The 15594-nt window shown below is 48.9% G+C and overlaps 1 protein-coding gene across 1 annotated transcript in view; it reads right to left on the reverse strand.

Annotated features, from left to right (window-relative positions):
• LOC119931361 (plasmanylethanolamine desaturase-like) overlaps positions 1-11953 on the reverse strand; it is a 31235-nt gene extending 19282 nt beyond the window's left edge. Inside the window, exon 1 of the mRNA XM_038750000.1 lies at positions 11791-11953. Within this exon, the coding sequence (XP_038605928.1) occupies positions 11791-11911 (121 nt within the window). The 5' untranslated portion in view covers positions 11912-11953. The remainder of the gene's footprint in view (positions 1-11790) is intronic.
• Between the last annotated feature and the right edge of the window lie 3641 nt (positions 11954-15594).

The following is a 15594-nucleotide window of genomic DNA, read 5'->3' on the forward strand; positions in this document are numbered from 1 at the left end:
CGGTAGATCCGGCTCACTGACTGAATCCCCGTTTTACAGATGAGGTAACTGAGGCACAGGAGTTAAGGGATTTGCCCAGGGTCACACAATGGGCAAGCGGTGATCCTCTGATTCCCAGCCCCTTGGTCTTTCCACTAGGCCTCGCTGCTTCTCTTTAATGAGCTCTTGCTGTGTGCTTAGCACTGTAATAAGCACTTGGAAGAATTCAACAGAACAGAGTCGGGGGGCACGTTTCCTGCCCACAAGGAGCTTTACAGTCTAGAGTCTGTCCAGGTTAAGCCAAGCATTTGCTCATCAGAAGCAGCGTGGCTCAGTGGAAAGAGCCCAGGCTTTGGAGTCAGAGGTCATGGGTTCCAATCCCTGCCCCGCCACTTATCAGCTGTGTGAGTTTGGGCAAGTCACTTAACTTCTCTGTGCCTCAGTTACCTCATCTGGAAAATGGGGATTAAGACTGTGAGCCCCCTGTGGGACAACCTGATCACCTTGTAACCTCCCCAGTGCTTAGAATATAGTAAGCGCTTACTAAATGCCATCATTATTATTACTATTGAGGACTCCAGGATTTGATCGAGGTAAGAGAGCTCCCTCAGCCATGGCAGAAGCAGGGGATGAGCCTGAACTGTCCTGCTCTGGCTATCAATCAAGCGATCATATTTACTGAGGGCTGTGTGCAGAACACTGTACTAAGCACTTGGGAGAGTATGATATTCTATTCTATTTATTTTATTTTGTTAGTATGTTTGGTTTTGTTCTCTGTCTCCCCCTTTTAGACTGTGAGCCCACTGTTGGGTAGGGACTGTCTCTATATGTTTCCAACTTGTACTTCCCAAGCGTTTAGTACAGTGCTCTGCACACAGTAAGCGCTCAATAAATACAATTGATGATGATGATGATGATGATGATGATACAGTATAACAGACACGTTCCCTGTCTACAACGAACTCAGAGTCTACAGGGGGAGGCAGGCATTAATATAAATAACCGCCAACCTCCTCGCTCGTCCCCTGTGACCCACAGGTTGGAAGGCAGAGGGACCCAGGGGAAAGAGCCCGGGACCTGGGTGTTGGGCAAACAGGGTTCCTGTCCTGGCTCTGCCGCTTGCATGCTGTGTGACCTTGAGTGAGTCATTTAACCTCTAACACCCAGCCGACAGGAAGGAGGCCGAGGGCAGAAGGGCAGCCGAGCCCTGCCTCACCGTTCTCCCGACAACCTGCCCTCTCCACTGCGCCGGAGATCAGCAGCAAGAGCACATCTACTCTGCAGACCGCAACGATTTGAGGGTCTTTTTTCAGGATGGGGGGCGGTTGGGGTCAGGCTATTCTTGAGGAGCAGCCGGGCACGGAAAAGGGGAGCCGAGCAGGGATGTCCACACCACGAGGGGTCCTTGAGGGGGAGGGAACTGGTGAAAACAGAAAAGCTGCCCCCCGCCAGCCACATCCTAACTCCCACAACTTGCCTGAGACAGTGGCCCAGACAGGCCCTCCCAACCCCTTTTTCGTTTTTGTTAAGTGCTTGCTGTGTGCCAGGCACTGAACTAAATGCTGGAGCAGATGCAAGCAAATCGGTTGGACACAGTCCACGTCCCACATGGAGCCCACAGCCTTCATCCCCATTTGGCAGATGAGGGAACTGAGGCACGGAGAAGTGGCATTCGTTAGCACTTACTACGTGCCAGGCATTGTACTAAGCCCTGGGGTAAATAAAACGTGATTGGGTTGGACCCAGTTCTGGTTTCACATGGGACTCACAGTCTAAATCCCCATTTTAGAGATGAGGGAACTGAGGCCCAGAAGTGAAGTGACTTGCTCAAGGTCACACACTTCCACGCCCCTGTTCTCTCCTCTAGGCCACGCTGCCTCTCTTTATATTCCCTTCAGATTTAGAGAAAAGAATTGGATTTGTGTGCTCCTCTCTGCTCCTTTCCTTCTCTTTGTACCCAGAAACCCCCAGGTCCAAGCCCAGGGGGCCAGGCCTCGCCAGATTTAGAACTGGAGGCATTCACTCATTCATTCAATCGTATTTATTGAGCGCTTACTGTGTGCAGAGCACTGTACTAAGCGCTTGGGAAGCAGGTGGGGCTGAGTGAGAGACAGGTGAAGGGACTGGGAGAGGAACAAAAAAGTTTTCTCCTTTCCTTCCCCGCTCCTGACATCCGCTCCTGGGACTTAAAAGCAGGAGCACAGAGAATAATAATAATAGTGATAATAATGATAATTGCTCAGCATTTTAAATGCCAGGCTTGCATCATACTAAATGCTGGGGTAGATACAAGATAATCTGGTCAGACACCACTTGGTCCTCTATGAGGCACACAGTCTAAGTAGGAGGGAGAACAGGTACTTAATCCCCAGTTTACAGATGAGGAAGCTGAGGCCCAGAAAAATGATGTGACTTGTTCAAGGTCACCAGCACTAGTACAGTGCTCTGCACACAGTAAGCGCTCCATCATCATCATCATCAATCATATTTACTGAGCGCTTACTATGTGCAGAGCACTGTACTAAGAGCTTGGGAAGCACAAATTGGCAACATATAGAGACAGTCCCTACCCAACAGTGGGCTCACAGTCTAAAAGGGGAAGACAGAGAACAAAACCAAACATACTAACAAAATAAAATAAATAGAATAGAGGAATTAGAACCCAGGTCCTCTGACTCTCAGGCCCCTGCTCTTTCCACTAGGCCACACTGCAGACTTTCCCTCCCAGAAGCAAATCCTTAGGCGCCACCCGAACTGTGTCACAACTATTTTGGGAGTGGCCAGCTTCGAGCCTCTGGGTAGAGCACAGGCCTGGGAGTTGGAAGGCCCTGGGTTCTAATCCTGGCTCTGCCACTTGTCTGCTGTGTGCCCTTCTTTGTGCCTCAATTACCTCGCCTGTAAAATGGGGATTCAGACTGTGAGCCCCATATGGGACATGGATTGTGTCCACCCTGATTTAGCTTGTATCTACTCCAGCGCTTAGAACAGCGTCTGGCACACTGTAAGTGCTTAACGAAGTAGCATCATCAGTGAGGGGGAGGGAAGGAAGCGAGGGGGAAGAGGAGATGAGGAAAGAGTTTGCTTTAGGCCTAGCTCCCCAGTTAGGCTTTAGACTCCTCCAAGGCTTGGGACCCTTCAGAGTTCATCATCATCATCAATTGTATTTATTGAGCGCTTACTACGTGCAGAGCACTGTACTAAGCGCTTGGGAAGTACAAATTGGCAACATATAGAGACAGTCCCTACCCAACAGTGGGCTCACAGTCTAAAAGGGGGAGACAGAGAACAAAACCAAACATACTAACAAAATAAAATAAATAGAATAGATATGTATTCTATTTTTAGATAGATAGTTTTTTATTTTTAGATCTATTTTTAGATAGATAGTTCCAGCCCACAGGCCCCAAGCCAAGGGGCCACAAATTCCTTCGTAATTCCCCAAATGCAACGGCTTCTCCCCAAGACTCCTAGCTTCCCACCAGCCCATGCTGCCTCAGCTTGCACGCTCTGACACTTTTCACCCCTCTGATCCCCAGCCACCCCAACCGCAAAGGGCTGAATCACAGCAAAACAGCAGTTGATGTTGGCTTTATACTGTCAATTTTTTTTTTCCTGGAGGCCAAATGAGAAACCAAAAAATAAAATAAAATCTCCCTTCCAACTGAGCAGAGAAATGGAGCTGTGAGTCACCATTATACTTCCTGTGAAAACTCCAGCAAGCCGGCATTTCGCCTCCTCAGCACTATGGGAAAGGCAAGCAAACAGGCTGGACCTCCGAGGCCGGAGGAAGGGAGACTCTTCCTTAAGGAGGGATCGGGACTTTGGTCCCAGCTTGGCAACCATCCAGGCTTCAGAAGAGAGTGCAGGTTCCCCCAACCCCCTCACTTTCAGAGCTCTGGAACAATGACTCCGGTTCTCGGGCTCCATGCCTGAAACCGATGACGCGAGGAAGCGCAATCCCCTAATCATCGACGAGGCAGAAGGTCAAAAGCGAGGGGAGGGGGGGACAAGGGGAGAGCAGGGAGTTTGTGGGGCGGGAGAGAAAGAGAATGGGAGTCCTAGGATCCAGAGATTGCTAACAGCTCGCAATTCCGTGAGGCAGAATTCCGCAACGCGAGTACGTTTTCACCCAAAGAACCATTGGTTATGCACCGGAGACTTAAAGCTGAAATAATCAGGCTGGGAAGAAGAACTGAACCACCGGGCTTCCCGGGAGCGGGAGCTGCCTGGGGTGGAAATCTGAGGTGGAAGAACGCAAGCCACGGGGATGGAGAGCTAAGGCTATTCTAGGGCTGAACTTTTCAGTGGCCGAGAAAAGCCTGGGCCCACCTCAGCTCTTGTTCCAAACCAAATCCCCACCTCAGTCTCCTGCGGGGAGGGGACAGAGGGCTTCAGGGGGGGCCGGGAACAGAACTGGACAAGCTCCCAGGGATGGGTGAAGGGTCGGAGTGAATAAGCGTTTCTTCCCTGTTTTTCCTCACCAACTCCAGCCCTTTGCTGAAACCGCACTGTGGCCGGTAGACAGAAAGAGACAGGCACAGCTAGGCTGCAGGGCTATAACAGTTTGCTCCTCCTGCAGAGCCTCGGGACACCTGAATGGAGGCCCAGCCAATGGCCTTAGTCCAGCTGGCTCTGAGGTCCAGCGACTACAAAGCCAAGGCTGTTAGCAGGTTGGAGAAGCAGCTGCCAGGCCTTCTAGGGTGATAAATTGGCAGGAGGGAGGGTTTTAGCCCCAGTTTCGCCACTAACGAGCTGGGTGATCCCGCGTAAGTACTTTCCCCTTCTAATAATAACAACTGTGTTATTTGTTAAGTGCTTACTAAGTGCCAAGCACTGCATTAAGCGGAGGGGTACGTACAAAATAACCAGGTCCCTAGACTGTGAGCCCACTGTTGGGCAGGGACCGTCTCTATATGTTGCCAACTTGTACTTCCCAAGCGCTTAGTACAGTGCTCTGCACACAGTAAGCGCTCAATAAATACGACTGAATGAATGAATGAAAGGTCCCGCATGGTGGCCAAAGTAGGAGGGAGAGCAGGCATTGAGTACCCGTTTTGCAGATGAAGGAACTGAGGCACAGAGAAGTTAAGTGTCTCGCCCATGGTGACACAACAGACTCGTGGCAGAGCTGGAATTAAAACCCAGGTCCTCTGACTCGCCAGGCTGTACTCTTTCCACTTGATCATGCTTCTTCCCAGTGCTTAAACAGTGCTTAGCACATAGTAAGCACTTAACAAGTACCATTATTATTGGTATTATTCTGAATTCCAGTTTTCCTTTACCCAACTGAGGAAAACAGACGGGCCCTTTGGGAGGGCAAAGGAAGCTATGTGTAAACCCTTCCATAATTCTAATAATAATTGTGGTATTTGTGCTTAGTATGTGCCAGGCACTGTCTTAAGTGCTGGGGTAGATACCAGGTAAATGGGACAGACACGTCTCCTGGAAGACACTAGATAAATAAGGGATTGTTGTGACAATTCTGTCACCTTCCCTCTGGGGCACCGAAGAACCCAGCGCCCAAGGGAACCCCCGCCCAGTTCTCACTCGACATCCCGGAGGGCTCGCTGCCCCCTGCCCATAAATAAAACGTTCGTCAGGCAGAAAGGATTCTCACTCAAAATAATTTGGGGGTGGAAATCGGATCGGCCAGAGTTGAGGAGCAGCATAGCCTACTGGGAGGAACACAAACCAGGGACTCATCAGGAGACTCGGGTTCTGATTCCGGTTCCGCCACCTGCCTGTTGGGTGCCCTTGGACTAGTCATTTCCCTTCTCTGTGTCTTGGGTTCCTCATCTATACAACTGGGGGTAAAATCCCTGTTCTCTCTTCCCCTCAGACTGAAGGTGGGACAGAGACTGAGTCTGATCTGACTGCTTCTTACATCTACGCCAGCTCTTAGCACCTAGAAAGTGCTCTAACAAATACCATTATTACAATTATTATTAGTTAAGGATATAATGGGGAGCTCCCCATTCTGGACCTGCCTTGGACTGGTCTATTCAGGTTTCTCCAGAACAGACACAGACTCTGGAGCCTCAGACTCCCACGCTCAAGGGTCAGCACACAGAGCTGGGCCATTATTCACAAGCCAGAAACAAAAAGCCTCTTGAAATCAGACACCGTGTCCCTTGGGTCACTGAGCTCCCAAGGCAGAGTCCTAAACATTCAGCTCAGGTGTGATAGGGGTGGTGAAGCCATGAGCAGGGAACAAATCTGAGGAACAGGAGGTGACTGGAGGGATGTTTCAGATAATAACAATAATAATAATAATGGCATTTTTTTTAAGCGCTTACTATGTGCAGAGCACTGTTCTACGCGCTGGCGGGGAGGAATACAAGGTGATCAAGTTGTCCCACGTGGGGCTCACAGTCTTAGTCCCCATTTTACAGATAAGGTAACTGAGGCTCAGAGAAGTTAAGTGACTTGCCCAAGGTCACACAGCAGACATGTGGCAGAGTCAGGATTCGAACCCATGACCGCTGACTCCAAAGCCCGTGCTCTTTCCACTGTACCACGAGAAGTTTGCACTCCTGTGGCAGGAGGAAAACGGCCTTTGAGAATGAGTGCTGTACACATAGTAAGCGCTCAATAAATATGACTGAACGAATGAACGAGGCGAGTAGGCCAGGAGGAAAAAGGCCTTTGAGAATGAGTGCTCTGCACACAGTAAGCGCTCAATAAATATGACTGAATGAATGAACGAGGCGAGTAGGCCAGTGTCGTGATGCCCACGGGACTGGGAGAAGAAGCAGAGAACTGATTAGCTTGCATCTATCTCAGAGCTTAGTACAGTGCCTGGCACATAGTAAGCGTTTAACAAATACTGAAAAAAAAAAGAAAATCGGGGGGAAGACACCGCAGGATTCTGGATTGAACAGCAGTGAAAAGACGAAAAAGGCAAGCCAGCATTCAGGGCCTAGAAAACCAGGTTCCACCACTTCTGGTCCTTCCTACCTGCGCTCTGTGGGAAACAGGGACAATGATACCTCTTTACATCATGAGGGGGATATCGATCACTTCATAAAAACCAAACAGCAAAACCTTTTTACTAACTTTAATAGGGGCAACTCTACAGGGATCAAAGGGGACTGGGCTCTGGATGGATCTGGGGAGGACAAGTTGCAGGATTTTCGTCCCTAATTCCCTCCCTCTCTATATTTGGAAACCCGGTCCTCTGGCTCCTAGACTGCCCAGTTACCTAAGTTACCCATCTACATATCACAACTCCAACACCTGAGATTTTCCTGGGAAAGGAGCCAGGGAACCTTGGGGAACTGGGGGAGGGAAGGCCCACAGCACTTAACGTACATATCCGTAATTTATTTATTTTATATTAACGCCTGCCATCTCCTTTCCTAAACTGTAAGCTTCTTGTGGGCGGGGAACGTGTCTATTAACTTGGTTATATTGGACTCTCCCAAGGGCTTAGAATGGTGCTCCGCACACAGTAAGCGCTCAATAAATATGATTGAATGAATGAGAGTGAGTGCTCAATAAATTTGGGTGATTGAGGGAAACAGAAGGAAGCTAATAATCTACAGAAAAGCTCATGAGACAGACATGTGTCTACATGTGAGCCCACGTGGGACAACCTGATAAACTTGTATCTACCCCAGCGCTTAGAACAGTGCTTGGCACATAGTAAGCACGTAACAAATACCATTATTATTACACATTGTAATAATAAGGGCGGGGGCCTCCGGAAACACTGCATTTCGGGTGTGTCGACAATCCTGGCCGGGTAGTTATCACAGGGGAACTGGGAAGGGCAAAATGGGGATTAGGTTGGGTCATTCATTCAATTCATTCATATTTATTGAGCGCTTCCTGTGTGCACAGCACTGTACTAAGCGCTTGGAAAGTACAATTCAACAATAGAGACAATCCCTGCCCACAACAGGCTTACCGTCTAGAGTCCCCCCAGATAGAAGTGGAGGATAAAGCCTGAGGACCTTGGGGGGGCTTGTGGACTCCTGGATTGGACAGTGGGGATTCTTGTACTTCCCAAGCGCTTAGTACAGTGCTCTGCACACAGTAAGTGCTCAATAAATACGACTGAATAAATGAATTCCAGAATACCCAAGGGGCGTAATAATAATAATAATGGCATTTATTAAGCGCTTACTATGTGCAAAGCACTGTTCTAAGTGCTGGGGAGGTTACAAGGTGATCAGGTTGTCCCACGGGGGGCTCACAGTCTTAATCCCGATTTTACAGATGAGGTCACTGAGGCACAGAGAAGTGAAGTGACTTGCCCAAAGTCACACAGCTGACAATTGGCGGAGCCGGGATTTGAACCCCTGACCTCGGACTCCAAAGCCCGGGCTCTTTCCACTGAGCCACGCTGTTTCTCTAGGGGCATGCCCTGAGTGGAGGGGAATCCCTAGAACAGGAGGAAACCATCTATTATTATTACTATTACTACTTATAATAATAATTGTGGTATTTGTTAAGCGCTTACTAAGTGCCAGGCACAGTACTAAGCGCTGGGTGGATCCAAGCAAATCGGGTTGGACACAGTCCATTCATTCAATCGTATTTATTCATTCACTCAATCGTATTTATTGAGCGCTTACTGTGTGCTGAGCACTGTACTAAGCGCTTGGGAAGTACAAGTTGGCAACAATTGAGCGCTTACTGTGTGCACAGCACTGTACTAAGCGCTTGGAAAGTACAATACAGCAACAAAGAGAGACAATCCCTGCCCACAACATCTGGGGGTCGGGGCATAGCAAAACAGACATCAAAACAAGTAAATAGACACCAAAAGAAATAAATAGTATAATAGATATATCTGTATACACATAAGTGCTAGGATGGGTGGGAGGGCAGAAGAGCTAATAATAATAATGGCATTTACTAAGCGCTTACTATGTGCAAAGCACTGTTCTAAGCGCTGGGGAGGTTACAATACTAATAATAATGGCATTTATTAAGCGCTTACTATGTGCAAAGCACTGTTCTAAGCACTGGGGAGGTTACAAGGAGATCAGGTTGTCCCACGGGGGGCTCACCTTGTAACCTTCCCAGCGCTTAGAACAGTGCTTCGCATGTAGTAAGCACTTAATAAATGCCATCGTTATTATTATTATGAGGTTCACTGTCTTAATCCCCATTTTACACTACACACCAAGTAGGGCTCTGAAGGGGGAGAAGTGTGAAGGGGGGGGGGGGGGGAGAGTCACCTCCTCCAGGAGGCCTTCCTGGACTAAGCTTCCCTTTTCCTTTTTCTGCTCTACTCCCTCCCCACTCCACCACACATGTGTAATAATAATAAAAATAATAATAATGATGGCATTTGTCAAGCGCTTACTATGTGCAAAGCACTGTTCTAAGCGCTGGGGGGGATACAAGGTGTCCCACCTGGGGCTCACAGTCTTCATCCCCATTTTACAGATGAGGGAACGGAGACCCAGAGAAGTTAAGCGTTTTGCCCAAAGTCACACAGCTGAGAGAAGCAGCAGGCCGTAGGGACTCCGGGCCGGGAGTCAGAAGGTCACGGGTTCTAATCCCGGCTCTGCCACCAGTCTGCTGTGTGACCTTAGACAAGTCACTTCACTTCTCTGGGCCTCAGTTACCTCCTCTGTAAAATGGGGAATGAGACTGTGAGCCCCACATGGGACAGGGTCTTTGTCCAACCCGATTTGCTTGGATCCACCCCAGCGCTCAGTACAGTGCCTGGCACGTAGTTAAGCGTTTAACAAATACCATTATTACGTGGTGGAGCCGGCATTAGAATCCATGACCTCCGACTCCCAAGCCCGGGCTCTTTCCACTGAGTCACGCTGCTTCTCTTGTACTTCCCAAGTGCTTAGTACAGTGCTCTGCACACAATAAGCTCTCAAGAACACAGGCTTTGGAGTCAGAGATCATGGGTTCAAATCCCAGCTCTGCCAACTGTCAGCTGGGTGATTTTGGGCAAGTCACTTTCTTTCTCTGGGCCTCAGTTCCCTCATCTGGAAAATGGGGATGAAGACTGTGAGCCCCCCGTGGGACAACCTGATCACCTTGTAACCTCCCCAGCGCTTAGAACAGTGCTTTGCACATAGTAAGCGCTTAACAAATACCATCTTTATTATTATTAATACAATTGAATGAATGAATGGAACAAGGATGGATGAATCAGTGCTCAGAACAGTGCTTTGCACATAGCAAGTGCTTAAATATCATCATTATTATTACTAATAAATACGGTTGAATGAATGAATGAAACAAGGATGAATGAATCAGCAATTAGAACAGTGCTTCGCACATAGCAAGTGCTTAACAAATACCATCATTATTACTATTATTAATTGTCAGCTGTGTGACTTTGGGCAAGTCACTGCACTGGGCCTCAGTGAACTCATCTGGAAAATGGGGATGGAGCCTGGGAGCCCCCCGGGGGAACAACCTGATCCCCTTGTTACCTCCCCGGCGCTTAGGACAGTGCTTGGCACATAGGAAGCGCTTAGTAAATACCATCATTCTTGCGTCACTTCACTGGCCCTCAGTGAACTCATCTGGAAAATGAGGATGGAGTCCCCCGGGGGGCAACCTGATCCCCTTGTAACCTCCCCGGCGCTTAGGACAGTGCTTGGCACATAGGAAGCGCTTAGTAAATGCCATCATTCTTGCATCACTTCACTGGGCCTCAGTGACCTCATCTGGAAAATGGGGATGGAGCCCCCCGGGGGGCAACCTGATCCCCTCGTAACCTCCCCGGCGCTTAGGACAGTGCTTGGCACACAGGAAGCGCTTAGTAAATGCCATCACTCTTGCGTCACTTCACTGGGCCTCAGTGACCTCATCTGGAAAATGGGGATGAAGCCTGGGAGCCCCCCGGGGGACAAGCTGATCCCCTCGTAACCTCCCCGGCGCTTAGGACAGTGCTTTGCACATAGGAAGCGCTTAGTAAATACCATCACTCTTGCGTCACTTCACTGGGCCTCAGTGACCTCAACTGGAAAATGGGGATGGAGCCCCCCGGGGGGCAACCTGATCCCCTTGCAACCTCCCCGGCGCTTAGGACAGTGCTTGGCAACCACTATCATTATTATTATTAATTGTCAGCTGTGCGACTTGGGGCAAGTCACTTCACTGGGCCTGATCTGGCCAATGGGGATGAAGCCTGTCATGTTGCCAACTTGCACTTCCCAAGCGCCTAGTACAGTGCTCTGCACACAGTAAGCTCTCAATACGATTGATTGATCAATCAATCAATCATATCTATTGAGCGCTTACTATGTGCAGAGCACTGTACTAAGCGCTTGGGAAGTACAAAGTGGCAACATATAGAGACAGTCCCTACCCAACAGTGGGCTCACAGTCTAAAAGGGGGAGACAGAGGACAAAACCAAACATACTAACAAAATAAAATAAATAGAATAGATATGTACAAGCAAAATAAATAAATAAATAAATAAATATACTAACAAAATAAAATAGAATAGATATGTACAAGTAAAATAAATAAATAAATAAATAAATAGAGTAATAAATATGTACAAACATATATACATATATACAGGTCCTGTGGGGAAGGGAAGGAGGTAAGGTGGGGGGGATGGAGAGGGGGACGAGGGGGAGAGGAATGAAAGGGCTCAGTCTGGGAAGGCCTCCTGGAGGAGGTGAGCTCTCAGCAGGGCCTTGAAGGGAGGAAGAGAGCTAGCTTGGCGGATTGATTGATTGGGAGCCCCCGGGGGGGCAACCTGATCCCCTTGCAACCTCCCCGGCGCTTAGGACAGTGCTTGACACCTTGTAAGCGCTTAGTAAATGCCATCATTCCTGTAAATGGAGAAGGGGGATGGGGGTTGGGGGAGCGCCTACCCGGGGAGTAGAGGTCGGCGAGCTCCCGGGCTCCGGCGTGCTGCGGGCCCCAGCGGCGCCCGGCTCCGGGGGGCTCGGGCTCCTCCTCCTCCGGCTGATGCCGTCGGGTGTCTCCGTCCATCGGTCCGGCACAGCCCGAGGAGCGGGACCCACGGCACCCGCCGCACGGACCGAAGGCGCCGCCCAATGAGCGGCCGCCGCCGCCCGCAGAAAGATACATCCCGCCGCCCCGCCCACGCGTCACAGCCAATCGCAGCGCCAGGAGGGGGCGGTTCCCACCGTCTGCGGACACCTTCTCAGCCAATCGCGGAGCGGGACGCGGAGGGCGGGAGGGGGAGCGGCGCCCGCCAATGGAAAGCCGCCTTCGGCCGCCACCTCAGCCAATCGCGGAGCGGGACGCGGAGGGCGGGAGGGGGAGCGGCGCCCGCCAATGGGAAGCCGCCTGCGGCCGCCGCCTCAGCCAATCGCGGAGCGGGACACGGAGGGCGGGAGGGGGAGCCGACTGAGACTGCCCCTCCATCCCTCTTTCCGTTCCCCACAGCACATGTATATATCAATCAATCAATCAGATTTATTGAGCGCTTACTGTGTGCAGAGCACTGTACTAAGCGCTTGGGAAGTACAAGTTGGCAACATATAATCAATCAATCAGTCGTAGTTATTGAACGCTTACTGTGTGCAGAGCACTGGACTAAGCGCTTGGGAAGTACAAGCTGGCAACATATAGAGACAGTCCCTACCCAACAGTGGGCTCACAGTCTAGAAGGGACTATATATATATATATATATATATATATATATATTCAGCGCTTAGAACAGTGCTTTGCACATAGTAAGCGCTTAACAAATGCCATTATTATTATTACATATGTATATTTGCATGGATTTAGTACCCTATTTATTTATTTATTTTACTTGTACATATTTATTCTACTTATTTTATTTTGTTAATATGTTTTGTTTTGTTGTCTATCTCCCCCTTCTAGACTGTGAGCCCGCTCTTGGGTAGGGACCGTCTCTATGTGTTACCAACTTGTACTTCCCAAGCTCTTAGTCCAGTGCTCTGCACACAGTAAGCACTCAATAAATACAATTGAATGAATGAACGTACATATGTTTGTACGTATTTAGTACCCTATTTATTTATTTATTTATTTTACTTGTACATATCTATTCTACTTATTTTATTTTGTTAATATGTTTTGTTTTGTTGTCTGTCTCCCCCTTCTAGACTGTGAGCCCACGGTTGGGTAGGGACCGTCTCTATATGTTGCCAACTTGGACTTCCCAAGCGCTTAGTACAGTGCTCTGCACACAGTAAGTGCTCAATAAATACGATTGATGATGATGATGATGATGATGAATGAATGAATGAATGAGCGGTGCCCGCCAATGGGAGGCCGGCTGCGGCCGCCGCCTCAGCCAATCCCGGAGCGGGACACGGAGGGCGGGAGGGGGAGCGGCGCCCGCCAATGGAAGGCCGGCTGCGGCCGCCGTTTCAGCCAATCCCGGAGCGCGACACGGAGGGCGGGAGGGGGAGCGGCGCCGGCCAATGGGAGGCCGGATGGGGCCGCCGCTTCAGCCAATCCCGGAGCGGGACACGAAGGGCGGGAGGGGCGGGCGAGGCTGCCGTTGCCTAGCAACACATCTGCCCCACCGCACCCATCCGTCCCGGCAGACGGGCGGTCCTGGCATCCTCGGGGCGGTGGCAACAACAATAATAATCATAATGGCATTTGTTAAGCGCTTACTATGTAATAATAACAATAATAATAATGATGGCATTTGTTAAGCGCTTACTATGTAATAATAATAATAATAAATACGATTGATGAATAATAATGATGGCATTTACCCTGTGGCTCTGTACACAGTAAGCGCTCAATAAATACGATTGAATGAATGAAAAAAAGTCACTTCACTTCTCTGTGCCTCAGTTACGTCATAAGGATTCATTCATTCATTCAATCGTATTTATTGAGCGCTTACTGCGTGCAGAGCACTGGACTAAACGCTTGGGAAGTCCAAGTTGGCAACATCTAGAGACGGTCCCTACCCAACAGCGGGCTCACAGTCTAGAAGGGGGAGACAGACAACAAAACAAAACATATATGCACAAAACAAAACATAGATATGCACAAGTAAAATGAATCAATAAATAGAGTAATAAATACGTACAAACATATTTACAGGTGCTGTGGGGAAGGGAAGGAGGTAAGGCGGGGGGATGAAGAGGGGGGATGAAGAGGGGGAGGAGGGGGAGAGGAAGGAGGGGGAATGAAGGAGGGATGAAAACTATACTCTCCCAAGTGCTTAGTACAGTGTCCTGCACACAGTAAGCACTCAATAAATATGATGGAAGGAAGGAAGGAAGGAAGGAAGGAAAGAAGGAAGGAAGGAATGAAAACAGCCCCGTGTGGGCCACGGACCGCGCCCCGACTATCTGGTATCTACCTCAGCGCTTAGTACAGTGCCTGGCTCATAGCAAGGGCTTTCGAATCCCAGCTCCGCCACGTCAGCTGTGTGACCTTGGGCAAGTCACTTAACTTCTCTGGGCCTCAGTTACCTCATCTGTAAAATGGGGATGAAGACTGTGAGCCCCCCGTGGGACAACCTGATCACCTTGTAACCGCCCCAGCGCTTAGAACAGTGCTTTGCACATAGTAAGCACTTAACAAATGCCATCATTATCATTATTATTATTCTCTGGGCCTCAGTTATCTCATTTGTAAAATGGGGATTAAGACTGTGAGCCCCACGTAGGACAACCTGATCACCTTGTAACTGCCCCAGCGCTTAGAACAGTGCTTTGCACATAGTAAGCGCTTGATAAATGCCATTATTATTATGTGCGGAGTACATAGTACTTGGGAGTGTACGATACAAAAGAATTAGTGGCCATGGCCCCAGCAATTAGAACAGTGCTTTACACATAGTAAGCATCTAATAAGTTCCATTATTATTATTATTATTATTATTATTATTATTATTATTATTATTATGTGCGGAGTACATAGTACTTGGGAGTGTACGATACAAAAGAATTAGTGGCCACGTTCCTTGCCCATAAGGAGCTCAAAGTCTAACTTGAGAACTCACTTTCTTGACCTGCAGACATGGAGGGGCTGTATAGATGACTGTAGGAGCCACCCTCTGCATTTTCACCTAAACACAATTAAAGGTTCTCGTTAATGATTTAGGAAGTTCCCAGTGGCAGGGAAAGGGGGGGCTTTGAGAAAGGCGTTCAGTAAGATCACCTCCCAGCAACCCCTCACTGCACTGTTCGTTTTCTGAATCTCCCAAGTAGGAAGATTTTTTCGTTTACAAACATTTGCTTCTCTGAACTCAGGCTCCAGAGCAGAGGTGCCAGAGGTCACAAGCTTCCTTTCTGATCAGGGGGTCAGGGATCCTTCCCAGATCCCAGCTCTCCCGGGGGTGCAGTCCCCTTCCTCTCTTGTCAGCCCCCCAAATTGACAGATAAAATAATAATAATAATAACAATGGCATTTATTAAGCACTTACTATGTGCAAAGCACTGTTCTAAGCGCTGGGGGGATACAGGGTGATCAGGTTGCCTCATGGGGGCTCACAGTCTTAACCCCATTCATTCATTCATTCAATCGTATTTATTGAGCGCTTACTGTGTGCAGAGCACTGTACTAAGCGCTTGGGAAGTACAAGTTGGCAACATATTCATTCATTCAATTGTATTTATTGTGCGCTTACTGTGTGCTGAGCACTGTACTAAGTGCTTGGGAAGTACAAGTTGGCAACATATTCATTCACTCAATCGTATTTATTGAG

Source organism: Tachyglossus aculeatus, chromosome 8 (genome assembly GCF_015852505.1).
Source record: "Tachyglossus aculeatus isolate mTacAcu1 chromosome 8, mTacAcu1.pri, whole genome shotgun sequence".
Taxonomy (NCBI): domain Eukaryota; kingdom Metazoa; phylum Chordata; class Mammalia; order Monotremata; family Tachyglossidae; genus Tachyglossus; species Tachyglossus aculeatus.